Source organism: Psittacula echo (assembly GCF_963264785.1).
Source record: "Psittacula echo genome assembly, chromosome: 3".
Lineage (NCBI taxonomy): Eukaryota > Metazoa > Chordata > Aves > Psittaciformes > Psittacidae > Psittacula > Psittacula echo.
This window is the reverse complement of record NC_137736.1, coordinates 45,147,985-45,172,412: the sequence shown is the minus strand read 5'-3', so window position 1 is coordinate 45,172,412 and position 24,428 is coordinate 45,147,985. Positions and strand designations below refer to the sequence as shown.

At 41.4% G+C, this 24,428-nt stretch overlaps 1 protein-coding gene across 1 annotated transcript in view; it reads left to right on the top strand.

The window, feature by feature from the left end:
- SMS (spermine synthase) overlaps positions 1-24,428 on the top strand; it is a 51,727-nt gene that overhangs the window by 17,854 nt on the left and 9,445 nt on the right. Inside the window, exons 3-9 of the mRNA XM_080612941.1 lie at positions 10,652-10,745; positions 11,697-11,761; positions 14,287-14,462; positions 16,302-16,458; positions 17,366-17,453; positions 18,331-18,445; positions 18,954-19,033. Of these exons, the coding sequence (XP_080469067.1) occupies positions 10,652-10,745; positions 11,697-11,761; positions 14,287-14,462; positions 16,302-16,458; positions 17,366-17,453; positions 18,331-18,445; positions 18,954-19,033 (775 nt within the window). The remainder of the gene's footprint in view (positions 1-10,651; positions 10,746-11,696; positions 11,762-14,286; positions 14,463-16,301; positions 16,459-17,365; positions 17,454-18,330; positions 18,446-18,953; positions 19,034-24,428) is intronic.

The window sequence follows — 24,428 nt, the reverse complement described above, 5'->3', positions numbered from 1 at the left end:
GTGTCAAATGCTTTGCTGAAGTCAAGGTAGACCACATCCACCGCTCTGCCATCATCCATCCACAATGTTATTTCCTCATAAAAGGCTAGGAGGTTGGTCAAGCATGACTTCCCCTTGGTAAAGCCATGTTGACTGCCCCTCATAACCCTCTTATCCTTGACATGCCTTAAGATGGCATCAAGGATAAGGTGTTCCATCACTTTCCCAGGGATGGAGGTGAGGCTGACCGGTCTATAGTTACCCGGGTCCTCCTTCTTGCCCTTTTTGAAGACTGGAGTGACATTTGCTTTCCTCCAGTCCTCAGGCACCTCTCCCGTTTCCCAAGACTTGGTAAAGATGATGGAGAGTGGTCTAGCAATGACTTCCGCCAGTTCCCTCAGCACCCGCGGGTGCATCCCATCTGGACCCATGGATTTATGGATGTCCAGATTGCTCAACTGGTCCCTAACCCATTCCTCATGGACTAAGGCAAACCGCTCCAGTGACCTGACTTCATCTGAGGTCTCAGGAGTACAGGGTTCTTCAGGACTGCCTCCGGCAGAGTAGACTGACACAAGGCATTCAATAACTCTGCCATCTCAGTATCTTCTAATTCATCTAATACAGAGGCAAGGTTGGCCCACTGGTGAATGGGATGGGTGCCCTGGTGACAGAAGATACTGAGATGGCAGAGTTATTGAATGCCGCCTTTGTCTCAGTCTACTCTGCCGGAGGCAGTCCTGAAGAGCACTGTACTCCTGAGACCTCAGATGAAGTCAGGTCACTGGAGCAGTTTGCCTTAGTCCATGAGGAATGGGTTAGGGACCAGTTGAGCAATCTGGACATCCATAAATCCATGGGTCCAGATGGGATGCACCCGCGGGTGCTGAGGGAACTGGTGGAAGTCATTGCTAGGCCACTCTCCATCATCTTTACCAAGTCTTGGGAAACGGGAGAGGTGCCTGAGGACTGGAGGAAAGCAAATGTCACTCCAGTCTTCAAAAAGGGCAAGAAGGAGGACCCGGGTAACTATAGACCGGTCAGCCTCACCTCCATCCCTGGGAAAGTGATGGAACACCTTATCCTTGATGCCATCTTAAGGCATGTCAAGGATAAGAGGGTTATGAGGGGCAGTCAACATGGCTTTACCAAGGGGAAGTCATGCTTGACCAACCTCCTAGCCTTTTATGAGGAAATAACATTGTGGATGGATGATGGCAGAGCGGTGGATGTGGTCTACCTTGACTTCAGCAAAGCATTTGACACAGTCTCCCACAGCATCCTCATAGCTAAATTGAGGAAGTGTGGCCTGGATGATCAGGTAGTGAGGTGGACTGCAAACTGGCTGAAGGAGAGAAGCCAGAGAGTTGTAGTCTATGGGGCGGAGTCTAGTTGGAGGCCTGTATCTAGTGGAGTGCCTCAAGGGTCAGTACTGGGACCAGTATTATTTAATATATTCATCAATGATTTAGATGAGGGAATTGAGTGTACTGTCAGCAAGTTTGCTGATGACACTAAGCTGGGAGGAGTGGCTGACACGCCAGAAGGCTGTGCTGCCATCCAGCGAGACCTGGACAGGCTGGAGAGTTGGGCAGGGAGAAACTTGATGAAATATAACAAGGGAAAGTGCAGAGTCCTGCATCTGGGCAGGAACAACCCCAGGTTCCAGTATAGGTTGGGGAACGACCTGTTAGAGAGCAGTGTAGGGGAGAGGGACCTGGGGGTCCTAGTAGATGGCAGGATGACAATGAGCCAACACTGTGCCCTTGTGGCCAAGAAGGCCAATGGCATCCTGGGGTGTATTAGAAGGGGGGTGGTCAGTAGGTCGAGAGAGGTCCTCCTTCCCCTCTACTCTGCCCTGGTGAGACCGCATCTGGAATATTGTGTCCAGTTCTGGGCCCCTCAGTTCAAGAAGGACAGGGACCTGCTGGAGAGAGTCCAGCGCAGGGCGACAAAGATGATTAAGGGAGTGGAGCATCTCCCTTATGAGGAAAGGCTGAGGGAGCTGGGTCTCTATAGTTTGGAGAAGAGGAGACTGCGGGGGGACCTTATTAGTGTATATAAATATATAAAGGGGGAGTGTCATGAGGATGGAGCCAGGCTCTTCTCAGTGGCAAACAATGATAGGACAAGGGGTAATGGGTATAAACTGGAACACAAGAGGTTCCACTTAAACTTGAGAAGAAACTTCTTCTCAGTGAGGGTGACAGAACACTGGAACAGGCTGCCCAGGGAGGTTGTGGAGTCTCCTTCTCTGGAGACATTCAAAACCCGCCTGGACACATTCCTGTGTAACCTTATCTAGGTGTTCCTGCTCTGGCAGGGGGATTGGACTAGATGATCTTTTGAGGTCCCTTCCAATCTCTAACATACTGTGATACTGTGATACTGTGATCTTCTGTCACCAGGGCACCCATCCCATTCACCAGTGGGCCAACCTTGCCTCTGGTGTTAGTTTTATCAGCTATGTATTTGAAAAAGCTCTTTCTGTTGTCCTTGACCCCTCTGGCCAGATTTAATTCTAAGGAGGCCTTAGCCATCCTAGCTGCCTTCCTACATCCTCTAGCAGCAGCCTTATATTCCTCCCGAGTGGCCAGCCCCTCCTTCCATGACCTATAAACTCTGCTCTTCCACTTGAGCATACCCAGCAGTTCCTTATTCAGCCACGCAGGTCTCCTGGCCCTCTTCCTTGACTTCCTACGTGTCGGGATGCTCAGCTCTTGAGCTTGAAATAAGCAATTCTTGAATGTCAACCAACTATCTTGGGCCCCTTTACCTTCAAGCAGCCTTGCCCATGGGACTTCCCCTAGCAATTGCTTGAAAAGGCCAAAGTTTGCCCTGCTGAAGTCCAGGGTTGCAATTCTACTTGCTATTGTACTGGTCCTACCACACAAGATCCTGAATTCCACCATCTCGTGATCGCTGCAACCAAGGCAGCCCTCAACCCTTACTGCTTCGACCAGACCCTCTTTGTTAGTGAGGATGAGATCCAGCAGCGCTCCTCTCCTGGTTGGCTGATCCACCATTTGCATGAGGAAGTTATCATCCATACACTGGAGGAACCTCCTGGACTGTGGCTGGGTTGCTGAGTAGTCCTTCCAGCAAACATCAGGGAAGTTAAAATCCCCCACGACGACCACGGCCTGTGACTGTGAGGCTGCTCTCAGCTGTCTGTAGAAGGCCTCATTAACTTCCTCACCCTGATCTGGTGGCCTGTAACAGACACCCACAACAGTATCTCCCCTGCCAGCCTGCCCCTTAATTCTCACCCACAGACTCTCAACTCGCTCATCCCCTGTTCCTGGACAGAACTCAGTACATTGCAGCTGCTCTCGCACATAAAGAGCAACCCCACCACCCCGCCTGGCTGGCCTGTCTTTCCTGAAAAGGACATAGCCCTCCATGAGTATATTCCAGTCATGTGAGCTGTCCCACCACGTCTCTGTAATTGCCACCAGGTCATAATCTCCTGACTTAACACAGGTCTCCAACTCCTCCTGCTTATTTCCCATGCTGCACGCATTGGTGTACAGGCATTTCAAGGAGGGAGCTGAGCTCACCAATTTCACCCTAGGATTATAGGAGGCCTCCCGGTCTTCATGAATCCTAGAGTGCTGCCCCACTGGGGCAAGCCCAGTTACAACCCCATCCCCCTTCGAATCTAGTTTAAAGCTCTCCAAATGAGCCCTGCTAATTCATGGCCCAGCATCCTTTTGCCTCTGTGAGATAAACCTTTCCCACGTGCCATCATCCAGACTGGAGCCTTATAAAACCAGCTGTTATCAAAGAACCCAAAGCCCTGCCTAAAGCACCAGTCTCGTAGCCAATTGTTTACGGACTGAATTTTCCCATTCAATCCCACATCATCACCGGAAGATGGAGGAAGTGAGGAGAAGATCACTTGAGCCCCAGACTCTTTCACCATCCGCCCCAAGGCCCTGTAGTCTTTCTTCATCCCCCTCAGACTGCGGGAAGCAGCTTCCCCCCCACCTGTCTGGAAGACCAGCAGTGGGTAGTAGTCTGTCGGGTGCACCAGGCTGGGGAGCACCTTGGTGATATCCCTGATCCGGGCTCCAGGCAGACTACACACTTCCCTATGATGAGGGTCAACTCTGCATATCGGGCCCTCTGTTCCTCTCAGAAGGGAATCATCTTCCCTGGAAATTACTCACTTTAGCTAGAAAACTTACTGTCTGTCAGTTAAAGTACTTTTCTGTGCTTTGCCTGTCTTGTTAAACTCTGAATTTGGGAACAGTAGCATGTGCAGAACTTTTTGTGAGTTTTGGGATCTCTTGAGTTTCGATTTCTTGAGCTTTCAGATCACTTAAACTGCATATACTTTAAGGCAGCCTTAAATAAAGTACTCCATTGTCAGTTGATGCCGTTTTGGTTAATTGATATAAATAACGGTGTGAACACTCAAAAACCCAACAGACCAGACTGTTAACCTTTACAAAACAGCACCATTTCACCAGTTCATTCTTACTTACCACTCTTCAACATACAGAGGATTTGATAATAATTAAAAAGGGCTTTGGTTTAGTACTACCAATTTTGTCTGCATTCTGAGACCTAATATATAAAGGAATTTAAGCTAATTAAAAAAAACCCTATCTGGCACACATAGGAAGAAATACCAGGGCATGCAGACTTTTTCTTCCCTGCAAAACAGGGTGCTTCTGGAAATGAAGTAATTTGTAGTAGAAGGTGGGGGTGGAAATGTAAAGGAGAGTAGGTATGTCACCAGCAGTTTCTCAGGATGAAAGATGTGTAAATCGGCCCTCTGTATGTGAGTAGGGGGTTTGTGAGTGTGCACATACAAACACCTTTTTAACCAGTGGAAGGTGACTGAGCCATTGCAAGTCAAAGGTGTGCAGCTGACCTAATAAAATAGGTACTAATCCCAGGAAAAAGAAATGGTTGAGATGAGATAGTAATGTGTTGCTAAAGAGTGTCTACGCTCTAAAGTCTGCAAAGATAACCCCTATGGTCTGCAGGGTGCCCCGTGCTACAGATTATCAACAGCAGTGCCCACAATTTAACAAAACTTTGTCTCTGACAAAAATACTGGGTGAACAGACGCCTGGGCTGTTAAACGAATTGGTTTTGATTTGGGGATTAAACCATGCTTTCCTGTTGTCATTACCAAAGCAACGGCTCCCTGTTCTCCTTTGTCTGAAGCTAAGCAAACAAAAGTCACAAGTGGCAACTCTACCTGGTCCACTTACTTTGTGATTTACTCTGACAAAGGACCTAATTGAGGGAAGTTCTGCTGAAAACATTTATTAATGGGGTTGTCAACACAAAGCTCTAGAGCGGGGCAGGAAATGGCTCACCTGAGGCACTCAAGTCCCTGTCTGGGGCCATATCCCTGTTGGGGATGGATATGCTTTATTTGGCTTTCCAGCACTGGTTGGAGAACGTGCAGGAGAAGGAGCTCTGTCTCTTGAGTTTCAAGGCCCCATCACTGGTTTCCTTGAGCTGTGTGTTTTCATATAACTTCCAGAATGTTTTCAGGGTCACCTGAAGCAGCATGCTTTCACTGAAGTGTCATTCTAGCTTAGACTGGACAGTTAAAAGAAAAGTTTGGAATGTCTTATTTAATGTATATGATATGTGTATATATAATGTATACTTTGTGCAGAGTCATAGGTTCCATTATATTTTAACAGATTAAAAAGAATAAAATCTAGGGTAAGGAAAAAATTGTTAAAGCCAATCTTTGCAAATTGTTGGGCATCTTCTCAGCTGATATTATATTCTAATGGCATCATTGCTTGTCAGCAAGTATTCCTGTTATATGCTGTGTACAGCTATCAGATTTTTTTCTTGCTCCCTCTTTTATCATGTTCAACTTGAAAGGTCTTTAAAACACCACAAAAATGAAACCTGAAATCACTGTTTTTAGAGTGGAAGACTGTTACAGAAAAGCTTTGACCTCCCTTATGCATACATCCATTTTTAGCTTCTGTTTTGTGTCTGAATTCTTGTTTAGAGAAGCGTAATCCTACTGGCATTCACAACAGTGCAAGATTTATCCAGTTGAAGCTGGTTTGTATGTCACTGAGATGATGATGAACATGTTAACACTGTGAAGGGAGGGGTGTTTTTACTTTTCTCTGTTAGTCTTTTGCTAACCACTCTACAACCTAGTCAGTATATTTTAAAGGAGCAGGGTGAACATTCCTCAGCTCTTTGTTTCAGGCTGAAATGTAGCAGTTTATTCAGGGAGTTACCTAGAGTGCAAATACGGGCTGAAGAATAGGAAGCAGTTGCTAGGAATCAGCAACAGTTTAGAACTATGATAGCTTTCATTTATTTAGTTTTCTTATTTTGTAAAAAGAGAACAGATATAATGATATAGTGAAAAACTGTGGTTGCTTAATTCCTTAAGGTCCCTTAAGTCCCTCTGATGAAGGGCAGTTTTTTGTTGTTTTTTTTTTTTTTTTTTTTTTTTGGTGTGTGCTTTGACATAATGCCATGTCAATAATTATTTTTATATTTGGGAATTTCCCAGTATAAGCAGGTTCTCATTTCCTCCCTCATTGAGTAATTTGACAGGTGATGCTTTTATTGGCAAATTATTTTTCAAATCCTTGAACTATATTCTGTAGTGATTCAAAGTTAGTCTGTCAGCAGATAAAAGCTTTGGTGGGTGAAGGGGAGTTTGTAGGCACCTGTCTGCCTATACAATTTTATTCTTTGGGTATGGTGTGGGGGAAATAATTTTCCAAATAGTTTTGAACTATGTGGGATTGCAGTGTTTCTTACTCAATACAAGTAACAAAGTAGAATACACAGGTTGGCTTAGAATGTTTTGATCTCCCTGCTTCTGGCTCTTTTTAAATAGAGGATGCTTGTCCAAAACCTTTCTCAGTTTCAAAGTTACTTTCTGATTCGTGCAGTTGATATTTATTTCTTGACATCTGTTGTTCAGGTGGCAAGATGCAGTGCTAGAATTATGTCTAAGCTGAGACTCCAAGCACAGAAAGCTTTAGTACTACCCTAGAAGATAGGTATGCAGGTGCAACAGCAAGTGGGGGTTTTGTCTCCTAATGGAGAGATGCTTTGATGATAGGTACATGTGAGCACACACCAAAGGTGTTGCAGGTGGTTTATTTTGAAATCGGAAATTAAATTTTTCAGTAAGACAAGAGGCAGGAGGGGAGACTTTTGAAGAAAACTACTTCCCCCCCCCCCCATTTTGATTTGTAATCTTCACTATGTTTTCCTAGGTAGAAATGGAAACTGTAGTATCGTGGTTCTTAAAAACCTTATTCAGATGTTTAAAGAGCTGCTGCTAAGCCACATTCACATGCTTACTGCCAGGCAGACAAATGTAAAGTAACAAAAGCCAGCATAGCCTTTTGCTCCCTGCTGATTGAAGCCAGTAAGTCTTTTGTGGTTCAGCCTTGGCCTGCTGCTGCTGCCTTAATGCTACTAGACTGGTCACTTTTTTGAATGTACACTTCTACTGTTTCCTGTGTCTTTAAATCTTTACAGGCATTTTAGGTTATTTTGAGTGTTAATTTCCACCTGGGTGACTTTTAACCAAAGTATAACCAACCTAGAACTGTATTGCCTTCTTTAAGGATTTTGAGTTTCAGTCAAGGTTGTTCACCATAAATTAGCGGTCTGAGACTATTGACCCAACACTCAGAACTTGAATTTTTGTCCCACTGTCCCTACTTCAGACTGGTGCCTGCTATTCATCTCTACCCTCAGGTAGAACCTTGCAGTTCTGGTAGAGGTAGCAGTTTGATGAGTTCTGCAGTGTTAACTGGCTCTACTGTAATGCTGTCATATCACTTACAGTAAGTCTGAAGTTTTGGGGTTGTACTTTTCAGAGCAATGCCCCTCTCTGCCTCCCATCCAAAAAAATAAAAACCCAAAGCAATGGTGGTAACATCCCCTACTGAGAAACTATTTCATGCAGTCACAGGGGAAGATGAAAACAATGTCAGTTGTCAAATCTTACGGCAGGTGCGTGATTCTGTTAGGAAAGGAATTTAAAAGAGCTCAAGTGATGGGACAATCTGTTGTTTATTTGGAATACAAGAATAAACTGATAAAAAGTTTTTCTAACACTGCAGATATTTCTGACGCTGTGCCAGATATCAGAGAACTTCAAAGTTCGCAGTTGTGTCTAAGGAAGTGCAAATATTCATTTCTATCTGTAGAGCCTTGGCTCTGCGGGCCTGCAGTAGGACTGCGGATGTCACTAGAAACATCCCTTTTCACTGTGAATGGTTGCATCCAAAACCTGCTGGAAGGACCAGTGCGTCCATCTAATGAGCTCTGCTCTTTTGTCTTTCTTTAATAAAATGGAGGAAAAAAACCTCAAACAAACAAACCAAAGATATCTCCTAGAGTCTTATGATAATGCTGTTTGTTCCTATGCTTATGCCTGGCTATTTTATTTTCCTTTCATGTTAGGCACAGTACATGAACAAAATCCTGGTAGGACTTTCTCCAGAACTGTCCTGTGCAGTAGCCATTCCCTCTATGATGAGTGCCAAGAGACTCTAGGAGAAGTGCACAATTTGAGTCCCTTTGGTTCAGAGAGATGTGTTTAAAACCTCTGAAGGCCCATAGAGATGGGAGGAAGACTGGGAGTATGCCTTTTTATTATTATTTTTTAATGGTACTGCTTGTGTTTTATTAATACTGCTGGGGACATCACCTTAAGCTGTAAGATGGTGTGATTGCTATCCAAAGTATGAAGTGGCCCATGTATCAAAAGTACTGAACTGTGACAGTCACCAGCAAGTGGGGTGCAGTGTTCTAAAAGATGCAGGTGAAGTGTTTGCTGAAGTTCAGAAGAGCTTCCTCCTTTACTTTGGTTTTGTCAGGAGTGCAGTAGAATGAATTTGCTGATTCTCCCGAAACACTTTCTTATATAGCTTGTATGAGAGAAAGCTGCCTTGGAAATGTCTTGAATTCTTTTAATTAGCTGACAAACCCAGTCTCCTTTTCAACTACCACTCTGTGGGGTATTTGGAAAAAAAAAAGGGGCAGAAAAAAATCGTCTTTGTTTACTTCTTGACTATTATCTGTTCATTCTTTCATCAGGGTAAATTACTGTGGGTTTTTTTGTGCAGGAGTAATTTCCTAGTGCGGGGAGAATGCATATTTTAAGGCTATTCTGTGGTTTCTCTTAGTGCCCATGGGGAGCACAGGCATTTTGTAGTTCCTAATCAAAAACAGTTGTCGGGAGGACACCTAGTGGACATTCGCTGGGTAGGTGTGGGGAGGGTCACTTTGTGAGCACGGTATTCTGACGGCGTTTTGGTAGAAGAATCTTTCCTCCTTAAGGCAAGATCCATGCATTAAGTCTTCTAGAAAGCCTGAGACTTTCCAGACTCATCTTTTGTAGAGAAGCGGGTGACATTCTAGCTTCTCTGTCAACTGCTAAACACATCACAGCTACAGATCACTGCTGCCCAAAAGCCAGCATGAGTGTTTTTATTCTTGAATCATTTCAGTCCCTTTCACAACATGACCACTTTAGTTACAAAAATTTATAATTTTCAGATAACACAGGATATTTAGTATTTTCTCTCTGCAGCTAAGCGTGTTTGCTCGTCAAACTTCAACCACCACGAGAAAGATGGTGTTCACATTGAGACTGACAGTTTAGTCAGGGAGCTCTGGAAGTGACACAGAAAGGTGGGAATGGTGGGGAGATAAGAGGTCACCTAAACTTTTTGTCTCAACAGGAGCTGGTTTGTGGTTTGCCTTTGAGGCTGAATGGGGTGATGAAAGCAGATAAACAAAGAAAGGGGCATTCGAAGAACTATATACAACTTTACCTGTGGTTTCTTTTGTGTTGTTCTAAGGAATTTCCATCCCTGAATACCCTGCTTGCTTTGCTCAGCTGTTCCTATCCCCTCTGCTCTCCTCTTTCAGTGTATACTTCCCCTTTTGTCTGTCTGTGTAGTGCCCTTGTAGCCTGTTTCTTATTGTCTTCTCCCCTCCCTAGTATGAAAAGAATATCACCTCTGCTACTCTTTGTATTTTCTTGTGTCCTTCCTCATAGTCCTTATCTTTTTTTGTTCGTTGCAAGTTCCTTGAGGTCTTCTCTTTGTCCAGCCAACACGTTGCATGGTGAAGCCATCCATGCTCTTTGGTCTTTAAATGTTCCTGTAATACAATATATAGTAGGAGTTTTGTCTATCTTGCATCTGTATTCATCAATGAAAGTTTGCTGCTCTGATTTCTTTGCCAGTCAAAGCCATGGTTTGCTCCAGAACACTTACTGTTTCTCACTTAGAAATTTTTGTTCGGCTCTGAATGTGAACTCTGTGTATAGTACCTATAAAGTTAAAAAACAAACAAAACCCCAAGGAGTGAGAAGGAAGGCAGAGAGAAGGAAAATGTTCAGCTGTTTTCATGATGCTTGATTTCAATTAAAAATCAAAACCAACACAACTGAAGTAGCCTTATTTAAAGAGCTGCCTTGCTGCCTGCTGATTTTATTAGTTATGTAGTGACTGGTATGCTTTTTCAACTTTGCTACTTAGTGACTTGCATAGGAAGACCGGAGCTGGCCCTGCTGACAGTTACAGATGGCTGGAAAAAGAAACATGCATTCTGAATTTAATATAACCAATTTCAGTCTTTCTTTACTCATTCTAAGTTTTAATAATAAAATCATATCTCTATTTTGTAGTTTCGCCAATTTGAGAATTCACCCTCATGGATTAGTGTTGGTGGATCTGCAGAGCTACAGTGATTATACAAAAGGAAGAGAGGAAGTTGATCAGGTATGAGTGATGCTTATCTTACTAGGTTTCTCAAACTGCATGGGTAGCCCCTTGTCTTCGGGTTTGTCAAAGTATATTTAGTTATATTTTAGTTAGTTCAAACCTGAGTGCTTACAGATGAGTATAGAATCGTAGTTTGGGTTGGGAGGGACCTTCAGAAGTCATCTAGTCCAACCCCTCTGCAGTGAGCAGGGACATCTTTAACTAGATCATATTGCCCAGAGCCACATCCAGCCTGGCCCTAAATGTCTTCAGGGGTGGAGCATCCATCACATCTGTGGGCAACATGTTCCAGTATTTTACCACCCTCATTGTGAAGAATTTCATCCTCACTACACCTTTTATAGTTACATACACATATGAATGCACACACTCTATTTTGCATGTCCCAGGCCTGGTGTTGTTTGCTGTAAGAGTTGTAAAGACATAACCAGCCTTGGCTAGGGCTCAGGTCTCTTCAGGTACCCAGGGTAGTGCAGCAGAAGTGATCCTCAACCTGTAACCTGGTAAAATGGATTATTTTTTTTCCTTCTCTAATCTGACATATTGGGAGTCTCTATACAGTAAGTTCTTCCCCATGGAGAAAAATAATTTCATCTTCCCTGATCTGAAGGCTCCAGAAATTGGACATTGCAAGGGAATAGGCCACTGCTTTGACAGGAATGTAACTTACAGGGTTCTCATGTTCCTTGTTTGGCTGTGCCTGAAAGATCTGGCTGTTATCCTGTAAGGGAACTAAATGCGGTGATGACAGCTGCTACAGTATGCACATTCTTGCTAGTAATAAGGCTAAGGTGCCCAGCTAGTTATTCATAGGCTTCTAATGTTACATTTGACAGTCTTTCAGTACAGGTGCTCCTACTTATTGCCTTCCAAGTAGCCTAATTTAACAGATACTTTACATCAAATGATTGCCTATATTTCCACCTCTTGTTTGCCATTTTTTTTCAGCTTCTAAACAAAGTAGAAGAGAGAATGAAAGAATTGTTTCATGGTAACATAAAAAGGGTGAAACGGTAAGTTCAGACGTCTACTTCTATATGTGGCTTGTCTGCATAGTTGCTAAAGATAATAAGCAAATTATGCTTTGTTGTACTGTGATGAATAGCCTGAAGGATGTATTCATGCATATGTGGTTTTCCCCCCACTATTTTAAAATTGTTTTATTGAAGAATTGAAGATCATGCGAGGTTTTTCATATTGGTAAGCTTCATCTTCAGTATTGTTGCTTTGGGCAAGGATTATTTCTTTAATTTGCTGCAGTGGTTGCATGAAATGGTGGGAGAAAATGGAATCTGGAAGTGAATGCAGACTGCGCTGGAAGGGCTGGAGTGCAAAGGTGTCAGGGGGATAGGCCAGGGCATGAACTGTACCTGTTAGGCCACATCCCATAGCTTGTGGACAAGGTGAGCAGGGCTGGTGATGATGGCCGGGGTCAGCCCCAGCCCTGTGACTGCCAGACTGGGCTGTAGTATTGAGGCAGCTCTGAGACTGAGGTAGTAGGTGTCAAGGACTGGCGAAATACTTGGGCAGGTATGGACAGAGCTGCACTGTAGCTTGGGCAAGGATCAGGGGTGAGGGCTGGAGCTAAAACAAAGCTCAAGCCCATAGAAAAGGCCCTTCCTTGTTAAGGTTTCCCACAGCTTTTTCTCTGACAGCTCTGTCCCTGCTGTGCCTTGTGGTGCTGGCCTTGGGCACATGTGGCAAAAATGCCAGTGGAACCTCTGTGCTTTAGGGCCCTGTCAAGAAGATAGAAATGTTTTAATATAGCTGAAGGAGGGAGGCTTTGCAAGCCTTCTGTCATTTTGGTTGATTTTGAATACAAAGTTGTACATTGAACTGTACGGGTGCTGATTGTGATTTGTTGCCTGCTGCTGAAACAGCGTTCATTCATGCTGGAGTTTCCCAGGATCTGGAAGAACACAGTTCATGTTGGTGTCTTCCTGGTGAGTGGCAGTGACTGGCAACTCAAAGCCAAAGAGCACTTACTGCAGGCATGCACTTGCTGGAAAGGGTAGCAGGTGCTTTAAAGAACACAGAAGTGGAAGTACTTTAAGAAAAGTAAAAAGCAGTGTAAAATCAACAAGATTCTGTAAAGCAAAGGAGCAAACTACGGAATGGGAAAACTGCGAAGCAGTACTGCAGTAGAAGGTTATCTGAAGGCTGTACAAGACCATAAGTGAAGTGGTAGTGATCTGAAAAGTAATTACACACAGAAAATATTCAAGGTGTAATATAGTTGTGTGTAGAAGAAAGGTAGTTGTCTTGCTTTATTTGTACTGGTAAATCCTCACCTGCACACAGTCTGCAAATGTATGTGTATACTGGGGAGAAGTGCACTCTCTGAAGGTATTTTAATGCTGAAATACGATATTGAGAGTTTGTTGGATAGGAACTTGTTAAAAATGGATCAGGAAAAAGGTCCGCCTAAAGTGATCTAGATAAATTTGGTTACCTTGGTATAGGACGATGAACCTCCTACAGCAATGGATCTGGTATGGATCTTGTCACACACCCGTCAAAGTAAATGTCTTTGCATCCTTCTCGTGTTAGCTTCACACACACTGCTGCTCTAGAATTAATGCTGCTGGGAAAGTTCTTCCTGCCTTTTAGTTGTTTTGATGTAGTGAATAGATGGTCTTGTTTTCCCCATGTGCTGCCATCTGGCGGCTCACTGAGGGTAAAAGATATTTCTGAAATGCTCTCTAAGAATCACTAGTGAATTTAAAACCATCTCGTCTGTCTGGTCTTCTGCTGCACCCTGCTGGGTGGGGAAAGGCGGCTTTTAGCTTTGAAATGTGTGGGAAATCTCATTAACTCTGTGCCTGAACATTTTGCTTGAAATGGAATGTAATCATTTTGATCATTCACTGCCACTTCAAATGTAGTTTGTCCTTACAGGTGAAGTAGTGATTTGGAAAAAGATACCTCTATATGGAATTTAAAAACCATACAGAAAACAAACCCAAAACAATCTATGCAGGTGCTTGAACTGCTTTGTGAAAGTAACACAAACTGTCAGCGTACACCAGGGTTTGTGCTTACAAACCTGCAGGGTCACCTGGCTTGGTTTGAAACACTGTAATAGATCACTTTTTGTGTTTGTGTATGTATTTAAAATGACTCTCAGTACAATTTTAGGAGAGTGAGGTCCACTAACCCAAAGAAATGGCGTTCTTAGCTGAGCTGAAGATGGGAAGAGGTTTTGTCATGTTTTTTGGTCTGAAGTCTGCTTTTGTATTTTATCAGTTTCTAGCCATGTTATGTAAATATCCTCTCTAAGGGTAGAGACATTCATGTAAATGTTGTAGAAGTTGTACATAAAGAAGAACCATATAATATTTCATCAGTGCCTTAGCAAGTTATGTATATTTAACATATGGCTGGTAAGCTTATCTGCTGAGTGTTAAATCTTGCAAGTTTTCTTAGATCCCTCTTCTAAGTATTTATTATGGTGAATCCACAGTATGTTTAGAGGGATTTTTTTTTAATAAACATTCTCAAATGTTTTGTAATACTTTTTCTTATTATTTCTTTGTAGATTGCCAGCCATTTTGAGGGGAGGTGTCATCGATAGATACTGGCCCACAGCTGATGGGCGCCTGGTGGAGTACGACATAGATGAAGTTGTTTATGATGAAGATTCACCCTTTCAAAATATTAAAATCTTACATTCAAAACAGTTTGGGAATATTCTTATCCTCAGTGGGGATGTCAGTATGTATCATCTCATTTCAGGATCTTTTTGTGAAAATGTAGGAAGTGTTGTTTTCTATCTCACTATGGGACAGTTTTAATAGATTACTAGCAGTCATGGTTCTGATGCTGGAAGCTATATTCATAGAATCATAGAATAGCCATGGGCAGGGACACATGCATGTACCCACATATATGCTCCTCTGTATAAAGTAAAATATGTTTCTCTGTATAAAGCATTTTAATCAGAAAATCTGAGCAATGTAAAATCTAGAATACAAAAAAAATTTCCAAAGTTGTCGTGAGTGTAGAAGTCAGTGTTGTCTGGGAGAGCTTACTCTACTCCTTTCATTTGAGCTTTTACTTGTTTGTTGCAAGTCCAACCTCTTGAGGGCTTATCCTTGACAGTAAAATAAGCTACTTTGTCAGCCTTCAAAATACAGTGGAATTCTAAAGAAATAGGAAGAAGTAGGAGGTGGGGGGCAGATGTGTCTGTATAAACCTGCTGTTCCCTTGATTCTCTCGAGGAATTACTTGATGAGGTACAGGACAGCTGTATCTTAAACCATTTAGCTGCTTTGTAGGTGAACATCATCTGACTTTGTCTCCTTCAAAATGCTCAGTTAAACTCTTAAGTTAATGAGAAGAATAACGCAGCCTTATGGGAATGTCTATATATGTGGTACTCTGTGTCTGCCCAACTTTGTAATTTTGAAAGTGAACTTGGGAGAAGCTACTGTTCTTTCAGACTGGGTAAGAATGCAGCTTGTTAGAAAATCTAGACATCAAGGAGGGGTATGCTTAATTCTCTCAGGACTTATGTTGAGAAGTGCTGACTGATGTAAATGAGGCATGTTGCTGTCTAGGAATAGAATACCTAATTTCAGGCTAATGGCAGAGTAATTAAGAAATTTGACTATAGCTTTTCAAAATCACCAGAAATACCTCTAACTGTTCATTTAGCTTTCTGCAGCTGTCGGGGGTTTCTGTGAAGATGGCAGTTGAAGTGTTGTTACTGAATTTCATTAGCAAGATATTTTCTAATTCAGTTAGAATTGTATTTGAAATCACCAAACTAGGCATTCTATACTTCTACCCAGAAACTTATCAGTTTCATATGGAGATGAGGTTTTGTTTGAATGTTGTCACAGTGTTCCTTATAGAAAGGGAAGTATGCCATTATTTATTTACCTTCCATGGGATTTTAAAATACTGCTTTGTGTCATTTTGTTATCGTACGCTTACAAATAAAGTGCTGATTGCCAGCCAGAATGATAGGGTATTTCATGGTGTGCTGCTGCACAAAGCTTTGCCCTTGTAGCTCAGATGTGTTACTACAGCTTTGGAACATTATTGCCTGCTTTGGAGTGAATAAAGAGTGAGTCAACTAGAAACTATGCTTCAGGGCTTTTCGGCAGTTACGTGTTAAGTCATACTTCTGTGCAGGGATCTACAGGGGTGCATCTAGGTTGCACTTTTTAGTTGGTGTCCAGAGTGTGCTTTCAAAAAGCTCGTGATTTGTTTCTTGCAGCACTAGTCCTAGGTAAAAACTCACTGAAGTATCAAGTGTGGACGAATGTCTGAAATGCTGGCAGTTTTTGCTCTACAACTTTTTCTCTTGCCATGCAGTACTTCCTAATGTGAAGTGGCTATTGTTGGGTTTGTCCCAGTATTAATGCTGTGTGGGATTTTAAGGAGGATCTTACTAGCTTTGTTAAATCACCAACCTCTCGTTACCTCGACTGTCTCTGGGAGCTAAGTTGTTTCTGTAGGTGCTCTTGCTTTGGTCTTTATTATACTAATTAATGAGAATTAAAGATGTAATGTTTCTGTCCAACTCTTTCTCTTCCTTTCATCCAGATCTGGCAGAGAGTGACCTGGCATATACTCAAGCCATAATGGGCAGCGGAAAGGAAGACTACACTGGGAAAGAAGTGCTAATCCTAGGAGGTGGTGATGGAGGTATACTATATGAGATAGTCAAACTGAAGCCAAAGATGGTTACTATGGTAGAGATATCCTTTGACAAATGACTGAGCATTGATTTCAACATTTTCAGCCTGCATTTTCTGCTGACGTCCTAGCATTGAGCACAGTTAACTGTCAGGTTCAGATTTTCATGAGGAGATAGGATTTAAAATGAAATTTCTTCTTGTCAGCTTAGAGAGACCAAGTGACTACATATTTTACATCATTATGTAACACCTTTCTGGTTCTCAATCCATACTATAACTCTTGAATGGCAATTCACATAGAACTGGAAAGAAACATTTATGTCATCAGGCTGATATTTTCTCTGATAACAGAAGACAGGTCTGTCAAGTCTGTGATTTCGGCTGAGTTCTGCCTTCTTGGGTTCTTCTGTTTTTCTAAAGAATGCTATAAAAAAGTTAACCTAGAAGCAAAAAAGGAACGTCAGGACTCAGTGAACTGTGTTGGTGGCAGAATGACCTACTCTTGGCCTGTCTTAAACATACTGATATGAATCAGGTTTTCAACATTCTGTATTTCACATAGTTTGTAATATAAACCACTGTTAGCCATATGGTCACCTTAGGTTTTGGGATTCCCTTGTTAGAAACTAAAAAGAATTGGTTTGAAAATATAGGTTAAAATCTTAACTTAGTTTAGCTTTATGGGGTTTTTAAGTACACCATCCTGTTGTTCACATTTCAAGCTTTCACAGTAATGGTAGCCTAAAGCATCAGAAATAGTGATTAAAAATAAAAATAAGCATTCCTAAGCATCTAACTGAATCTGGAGGTGAATACATAAGGCTGGCTATTGCAATATGTATACCAAGATACACATCTTACTCTTACTCCTTTGAATGGCATCTTTTTTGAGAATTTCTTTCTGAAGAAGTAGAAACTGTTACCTGTATTATTTCTGGAATGTAGAATGCCTTAACCAGCTTCAAACATTGACCAAATGGTGATCGATGGGTGTAAAAAATACATGCGTAAAACATGTGGAGATGTCTTAGACAATCTGAATGGAGAGTGCTATCAGGTAATGTTTTTGTTTTCTTTCATTAGAAGTGATGCTTTAAATACAGTTGCACCTAGACTTGAAGCCTGTCATAGTAAAGTTTTGGGGAAAAGTTTTCTGATTTTTCTTAATTCCGGGAAGAATTTCCTCCTTTGGAAATAAGTACTGGTGTCAAAATATTGTAACTCTATTTTCAAACTCTTTTAAAAATAATTACATACAGCTTTTAAGGAATGTGAAATGGGAGCCTGTTTATTGCCTAGCTTACAAATAAAGAGGAAGTAGCAGAAAGGATGCAGTGTTAAACATCATTCCTTAAACCGATGAAAAGATAGAAAAATGCGTGTGTAAGTTCATTGTCCTTTGCTGTTGAGAATATCTGAATTTGTCTGTTAGTGCTTTATCTGACAGACACTATGAACTAGTCCAGATGTAATCTGACATCTTCACAGGAAATCTTTTTTTTGTTTTCATTACTGCTCCTTAATGCGCTCTCATACTTATTTACAGATGTGAGCTAAAAAAAGGCACGTGAAAGATTAACAGAGAAGTAACATGGTACTTCACATGTGGCCCTTCATACAAATACCTTATTTTATGTCAGGGGACTGCTAATTGTTGTTACCATTTGGTAAATAGAACAGTGGTCACCCAGCAGTCAGTGCCAGAGCTAGGAAAATCAGTCCTTTATTGCCAGTGTTGTCCTTGTAATTCCTACAACTGCTATTCCTTTTTATATAAGAAGTTGAAAATTGAGCCTAAAATTAAATGCATTATTTAACTATATATTTAATAACTATATATTTAACAAGAAATTCCTGTGAATCCACATTTGTTCCTTTTTACTTGTCAGTTTTAGGGTATTTTGAGGACTAGCTACAGTATTTCATTCTTACAGGTTCTGATTGAAGACTGTATTCCTGTATTGAAGAGGTATGCCAAAGAAGGAAGGATGTTCGATTACGTAATTAATGATCTGACAGCTGTTCCAATCTCCACATCTCCAGAAGAAGGTTAATCTTCTAATTTATTTTCTTAAACTTTGAGGATTTTCCATGTTTCTGGCTTTTTGCTGTGTAATAGTTGGCAGCTTGCAGCAAAAACACTTGATTCTTGCCTTTTTTAATAGCAATCTGAGAGGCAAAGAATGATAGTAGCACATCTGTTCTTCATGAATTTTTCTTGAATGTTAAGAAAAAACTAGCAAGTGTCTAGATCTTTTTTAAACTCATATATGAACTCATGTAACTCTTGAGGAAGTATTTGGGAAGTTCACGCTCCAGTAAATTTGGAAGCATCTGGAAAATTACTGTCAAGAAAAACATACACTTCTGCCATTATTTCCGTTGTGTATAGGTTGTGTGTGGGTTTTAACTGTTCATTTTCTTGTTGGTTTAAGTTTTGGTTTTTAAGATGTAGGATAGCTACTTTTTAAACGGTAGATACGTTGCAAGCCTTGAATATGTAATAGGGAACAAGTCAATAATGTGCAGTTCTGTTTTAAATCATACTGTCTTGCAGATTCCACATGGGAATTTCTGCGGTTGATTCTTGACCTGTCAATGAAGGTTTTGAAACAAGATGGAAAATACTTCACACAGGTATGAACCTGGATGTAATAGATACACAGCAATATCTTTTTACAGTCTGCATGTTTCAGGTGTGTGTGTATATATATATATTAAAAAAAAGCTACTAGCTGGCTTTCTACTTTTAACGACTCATTGGACTTTGTCTGACTGACTCGTCTTTTTTCATCATTTCAGCTGAATTTGTAGTACTTGTGTCTTTGAATTGAACAGCATAATTTCAAGAATCAGCTGAGCATACTACAGAATATTTTAGCTGTAAGCAGTTCTTGGAAAAGGAGAACAGATGTACTTTATAAACAGCTACAAGGATTTTAAGCTAATGTTTCTGGCTTTAGAGTGTAAGACATGAAAATTTGTCATCCATAAAGGTGTAAGAATTTGAAATAGGTGCAATGGGATGAGAAAACTAGTCATTTGGGAGTAAGTACTCTTTTTTGTTTGCTATCCACTCATAATGTAAGTCACTGGTTTGTCTTCTGTGAAACAGGTTTTGAACAATTGAATGGTGGTTACAATACTTGGCATTTTGTGAAGTATTATATATAGTCATAAATAAGGTTTTGTCCTTGTGTATGAAGTTTTTAATGCAACTCTACTAAAAAAAAAAATTATTAAGGATTGTGTACTTGCTACTCATGGGTAATATTATTGTGGTATAGCTTTCATCTGAAGACACTTTTCTTGTATGCAATCCTGAATTCAGAATGCCACAAAGTTGTGTGCAATTCTACAAAAATGTGATGAGATACAGCAGACGAGTGAAATAAAAGTCTCCAAACCCGTATTTCTTTTGTCATACCTGTACCCTAACTAGTCTTCTGATGCACGGAACATCAGTACAGCATTTTGAAATAATCTTGGTAAGCTCTGAAATAACCTGATTAAAATTACGCATTTGAGCTCTGTTCCTATCAGCATATAGTTTGAGGTGTGTAAAGGAACTGGTTTACTGTAAAATTGGGACAGATTTATAAAGAAAAGCAAAATGCATAGAAGGAGGTTTTTGGCAACTTTAATGTGCTAGTTTATTTTAAAATGCTTATTGTTGAGTTGTATGGGCAAGGTAAATTATCTTGTGGTGGAAATGTAAGCTATGAGTAATATGGTTTGTATCATACTGTAAATAGTAATGGCTTTTGTGTTTATTGTAATAGTGGAAATATTTATGGCAGACTTTCATATTGAAAGGGCACTGCAGCTTTTGGACAGAGCAAGTATTTGTGTTGCAGTTGTCATACTTGTAACATACACAGTGAGACTAGCTGACTTTATTAGAACATACGTAAACGTATGTCTGTAGATTGGTAGTTGTCAGACTTTGCAGAGGGACTCTGGGAAGAAGCTTGTGTTGGAACGTGGAGTGATGGCTGTGCTGTGGCCAGGGTACAGGGAGGTTGTTCAGTCTCAGCTTAAACCGGCAGAGGCTGAGACTGGTGCAGCTCTGCTGCCTGTCCTGTCCTGATGGGAAGAGGTAACTCACCAGCATCTCTGCTTGCACAGGAAGAAAGGGTAGCAGTAGAACTGGTTCTGGCAGATTTAAGCTGTTGTGAAACTGCACTATCAGTTTCATAATCCCAAAGCAACAAGGTGTGACATGTCAGGATGGAAAACAAACAGTATTAAAACTGAAGTGACCTGTATTTGGACTTGTTGCTAACTGGTAGCCAGTGAAAGGGCTGGAGTATAGAAATAGTGTACTCTGGCAGCTTTGTCTTCCTGAGGGTGCTGAGAAGGCAAAATTAATATTGGGGCAAACATATAATTTTTTAGTATATCTACTGATACATTACCCAGCCCATTTGGTTCTTGTAGCTTCTTCCCAGTTGGGCCTGATTTGAAAACAAAAACAAAGAGAAAAACCCTCAGAACTTACGAGGTTGATAATAGGAAAAATAAACTTTTAGGTGTGCTTTAAATAAAATCAGCTATCTACAACTTCCTGTAAGTTTTGCATAAAACTAGTTGAAATTGAATATCCAGAGGATTGGGTTAAACAGAAGTTGAAACGTGATTGCTACAGACTTTCATAGCTGAGATTAGTCACATGCTGGGAACTCATAGATGGTTTTGAATTCTCTAATGTTGTGTTAGCTGTTAAATGTCTGGGGCTTTTACTTCTGTGTGTTAACACTGGGAATTTAAGTTACTTTTGTTCCAACTGTCCTATTGCTCCTATCCTCACCCTCCCTCCCACCTCCTCCTTCCCAGCTTACTTGAAGTGTAGAATATGTTAAATGTCATCAAGAAAAGCAACTGGGGGGAAATGTCCACCGATTTGTTAAAGCCTGACCTTTGTGATGATGGGAGTGTCTCACAGGAGAGAAGCTGCAAGAGTCATTGTCCTGCTGGCTACTGCCGAGTAGCTACAGTTGCCGCTTCTGCCTTGGCATTATGTTGTGTAGATTTTTGAAACTTCTGTAGTTTGTAGCCTTTCCTCTGATAGTTCACCTTGAAGGGGTTACCTTGTGCATCTTGTGAGAATGTAATTTATTTCAGTGCTCAAGAAATGCTTTACCCAGAAGTGAATTTCTGTTCACAGAATGCCAGCCTTTCACTTGCTGTATTGCTGCCTGACTTTCTAAATGCCACTGCTGGAGAAAAATAAATGGAAATGCTCATCACCTCTTCTTTGAGCTCTGCACAAGTTTTAGAAAATGTTCTTTTCAGCACACAAATTGACAGCAGGCAGGGTGTAGAGCTGTCTAACTCTAGATAGATATAATTTATCTGAAATTATCAAAATAATTATTTTTTTTGGCATGTTACTGTGACACAGGTGGTTGTTCCCCCTGGGATGCCATGGTGATCCTCAGTCTGTGAATGCTAACCCAGAATATACTTTAACCACTAGGTGGAGGCTGGTAGCTAATATTGCCTGGCAGTTTAGAGAGATTCTGCCTGTGAAAGTTTCTTCAGATTCTTTATTCGTATTCTTAGGGGATGCAGGAACATATGTGGCCAGTTTTAGGATTGAAGGAGGGACTTTTTGCTTGTTTCACCACTGGAAAGATAGAAAGGGCAGTTTTATGGGTCTTACTCTTTGCTGCTATGAGTCTGTACTTACATATATTGTGGGGGAAAAAACCTTCATACTTGCTCTGTATAGCCACAAACAGTAATCACAGTGAGAGCAACAATTTGCTTGTATAAATAGCAGCCTTGCTTTTCATGCCTGTGTTTTTAGCTGCGTGGTCCATATTGAGAGTATTGTAGCCTACACAGGACCTGGACAGAGAGGGATGACCTTTAGGGCCCTTAGCCTGCAGAACTTTCAGCCCTGTCTATAAGTTTAAGACTTAAGTCTTAAAGTCTATAAGTTTAAGTCTTTACTTTGCTTGTGAAAACTTACTGTTGAACGTAATACCACTATTTTGATGCTGAGGGGTCACATGACTTGCTATATTTCTTCCTTCTCCTTCTGAAGTTGGTGCTTTCAAGTGTTTAGTAATGTAATACAGGTCTGGGTCTGTGAGGTGCTCAGTGTTGCCTTCTGCAAGGGGAGGCAGTTACAGGTTTCCAACCATTGCAGGGAAGAAAAGTGGGAGTCAGTGAGGATGTAAGAACTTGATGTATCCCAAGGTCCTATTTCAACTCTGTTGGACCTTCTAAAAGCCAGTATGATCTTATATTGCTCAAGTGGGGTTTTTTTGGTTGTTTTTTTTTTTTTAACTTAAATGGAGTATGTGTAAGCTTAGATACTATACTAGCGTGATACATGTGTAGCTTTCTTCTGAACTGTCACCATCCTGCACCTTTAAAGTAGCACATGAATATTGTCCCAAAAGCTGTGAAACTATGCTTTAGTGCAGTTTAGTCCAGTGGTCATGTTGTCTCTGTCAGTGGATTGTACGTAGCTAGGAAAAGGCCTTTTTCTATGCTAAGTTTTTGCTCTGCTGATCTAATCTTTTGAGGTTGAGCAGGCTATCATTTTTAGCCTGTTTATGAAGTGGAACCTTTAAAAATACCTCTGAACAGGAATTTGCTCCTTCCTAGTCTGGGTCATCCAACCCAGACAGGATAGAAACAGTCTCAGGCCACTCATGGGTTTGGGTTGCAGTAAACAGCACTAACCACTGGTGCAAGGGATCAGATGTCTCCCACGGGCATATGCGGCCCTTCACCAAGTTGTCACTTCCTGGCTACCCTCTAATACAGCATGGTCCTGCCCTCTAAATGTCCAGACCACTCTTGTTCCATAGTTACATTCCCTTTTTTGGCTGCTGCGTGGGTTTTCTAATTAGCATGTACTTCCAAAGAGGGATTCTCCTTGACTGCAGTGTGAAAGGAGGGAGGAAGAATGGATACAGGTCCCTGTATGAGCCTGTGTGATTTCTTGGCAGTTTGGGACTCCAAGGGACAGACTCTTCATTTCCTTGTGTTACTGAGAGTTTAGTTTTAAATTGACTGATCATATAAGCAAGGCCTTATAAATACAAATTGACTAATCTCAAAGTTTTAAACTACCTCAAATACTTTTGTGAGAGAGATGCTTGTTAAGGAGAATAAAATAATTCTTATCTGTCAAGATTCTTGACATGGAACAAAGATTAAGGGAGGCAGGCAGAGGAGTTTGTAGTGTTTTTTATATGTTGCAAATTGACTGAACAGTGTGGGAGAAAAGTCTGATTTTTGTTTATTTCCCTTTGAAAAAATGTGATTGGTAAGTCATCAGTTTTAAACCTTACTAACTGTTCAATATTAGTTATTGTTTGAGTATATAGTGGCTGTTTAGAACAAAACATATATTTGTCAAGAGAGATGATTCTACCCTCTGCTCTCATGAGACCCTACCCTGGAGTATTGTGTCCAGCTCTCGCGGCCCCTAACACAAGTGAGATGTGGAGTTGCTCAAGGAAGTCCAGAGGAGAGCATGAAGACGATCAGAGGGCTGGAGCACCTTTTCTATGAAGACAGGCTGAGAAGAATCAGAGTTGTTCAGCCTGGATAAGAGAAGGCTCCAGGGAGGCCTTATAGCAGCCTTCCAGTACCTGAAGGGGCCTAGAAGAAATCTGGAGGGGCTTTTTACAAGGGCATGTAGTAACAGGTAAAGTGGGAATGGCTTTAAACTGAAAGAGGGTAGGTTCAGGTTGGATACTGGGAAGAAATTCTTCACTATGAGAGTGGTGAGGCGCTGGCACAGGTTGCTCAGAGAAGCTGTGGCTGCCCCATCGCTGGCAATGTTCAAGGCCAGGTTGGGTGGGGCTTTGAGCAACCTGGTCTAGTGGAAAGTGTCCCTGCCCATAGCATGGGGGTTGGAACTGGATGGATCTTTAAGGTCCCTTCTAAGCCAAACCATTCTATGATTCTATTGCTTTATCACATAACTATTTTCATGAGGTAGGAGGAGTTAAAATTAACATAGGTTATCTGACTGATCACTGTATTGCATTCTGGGCTTGGTTCC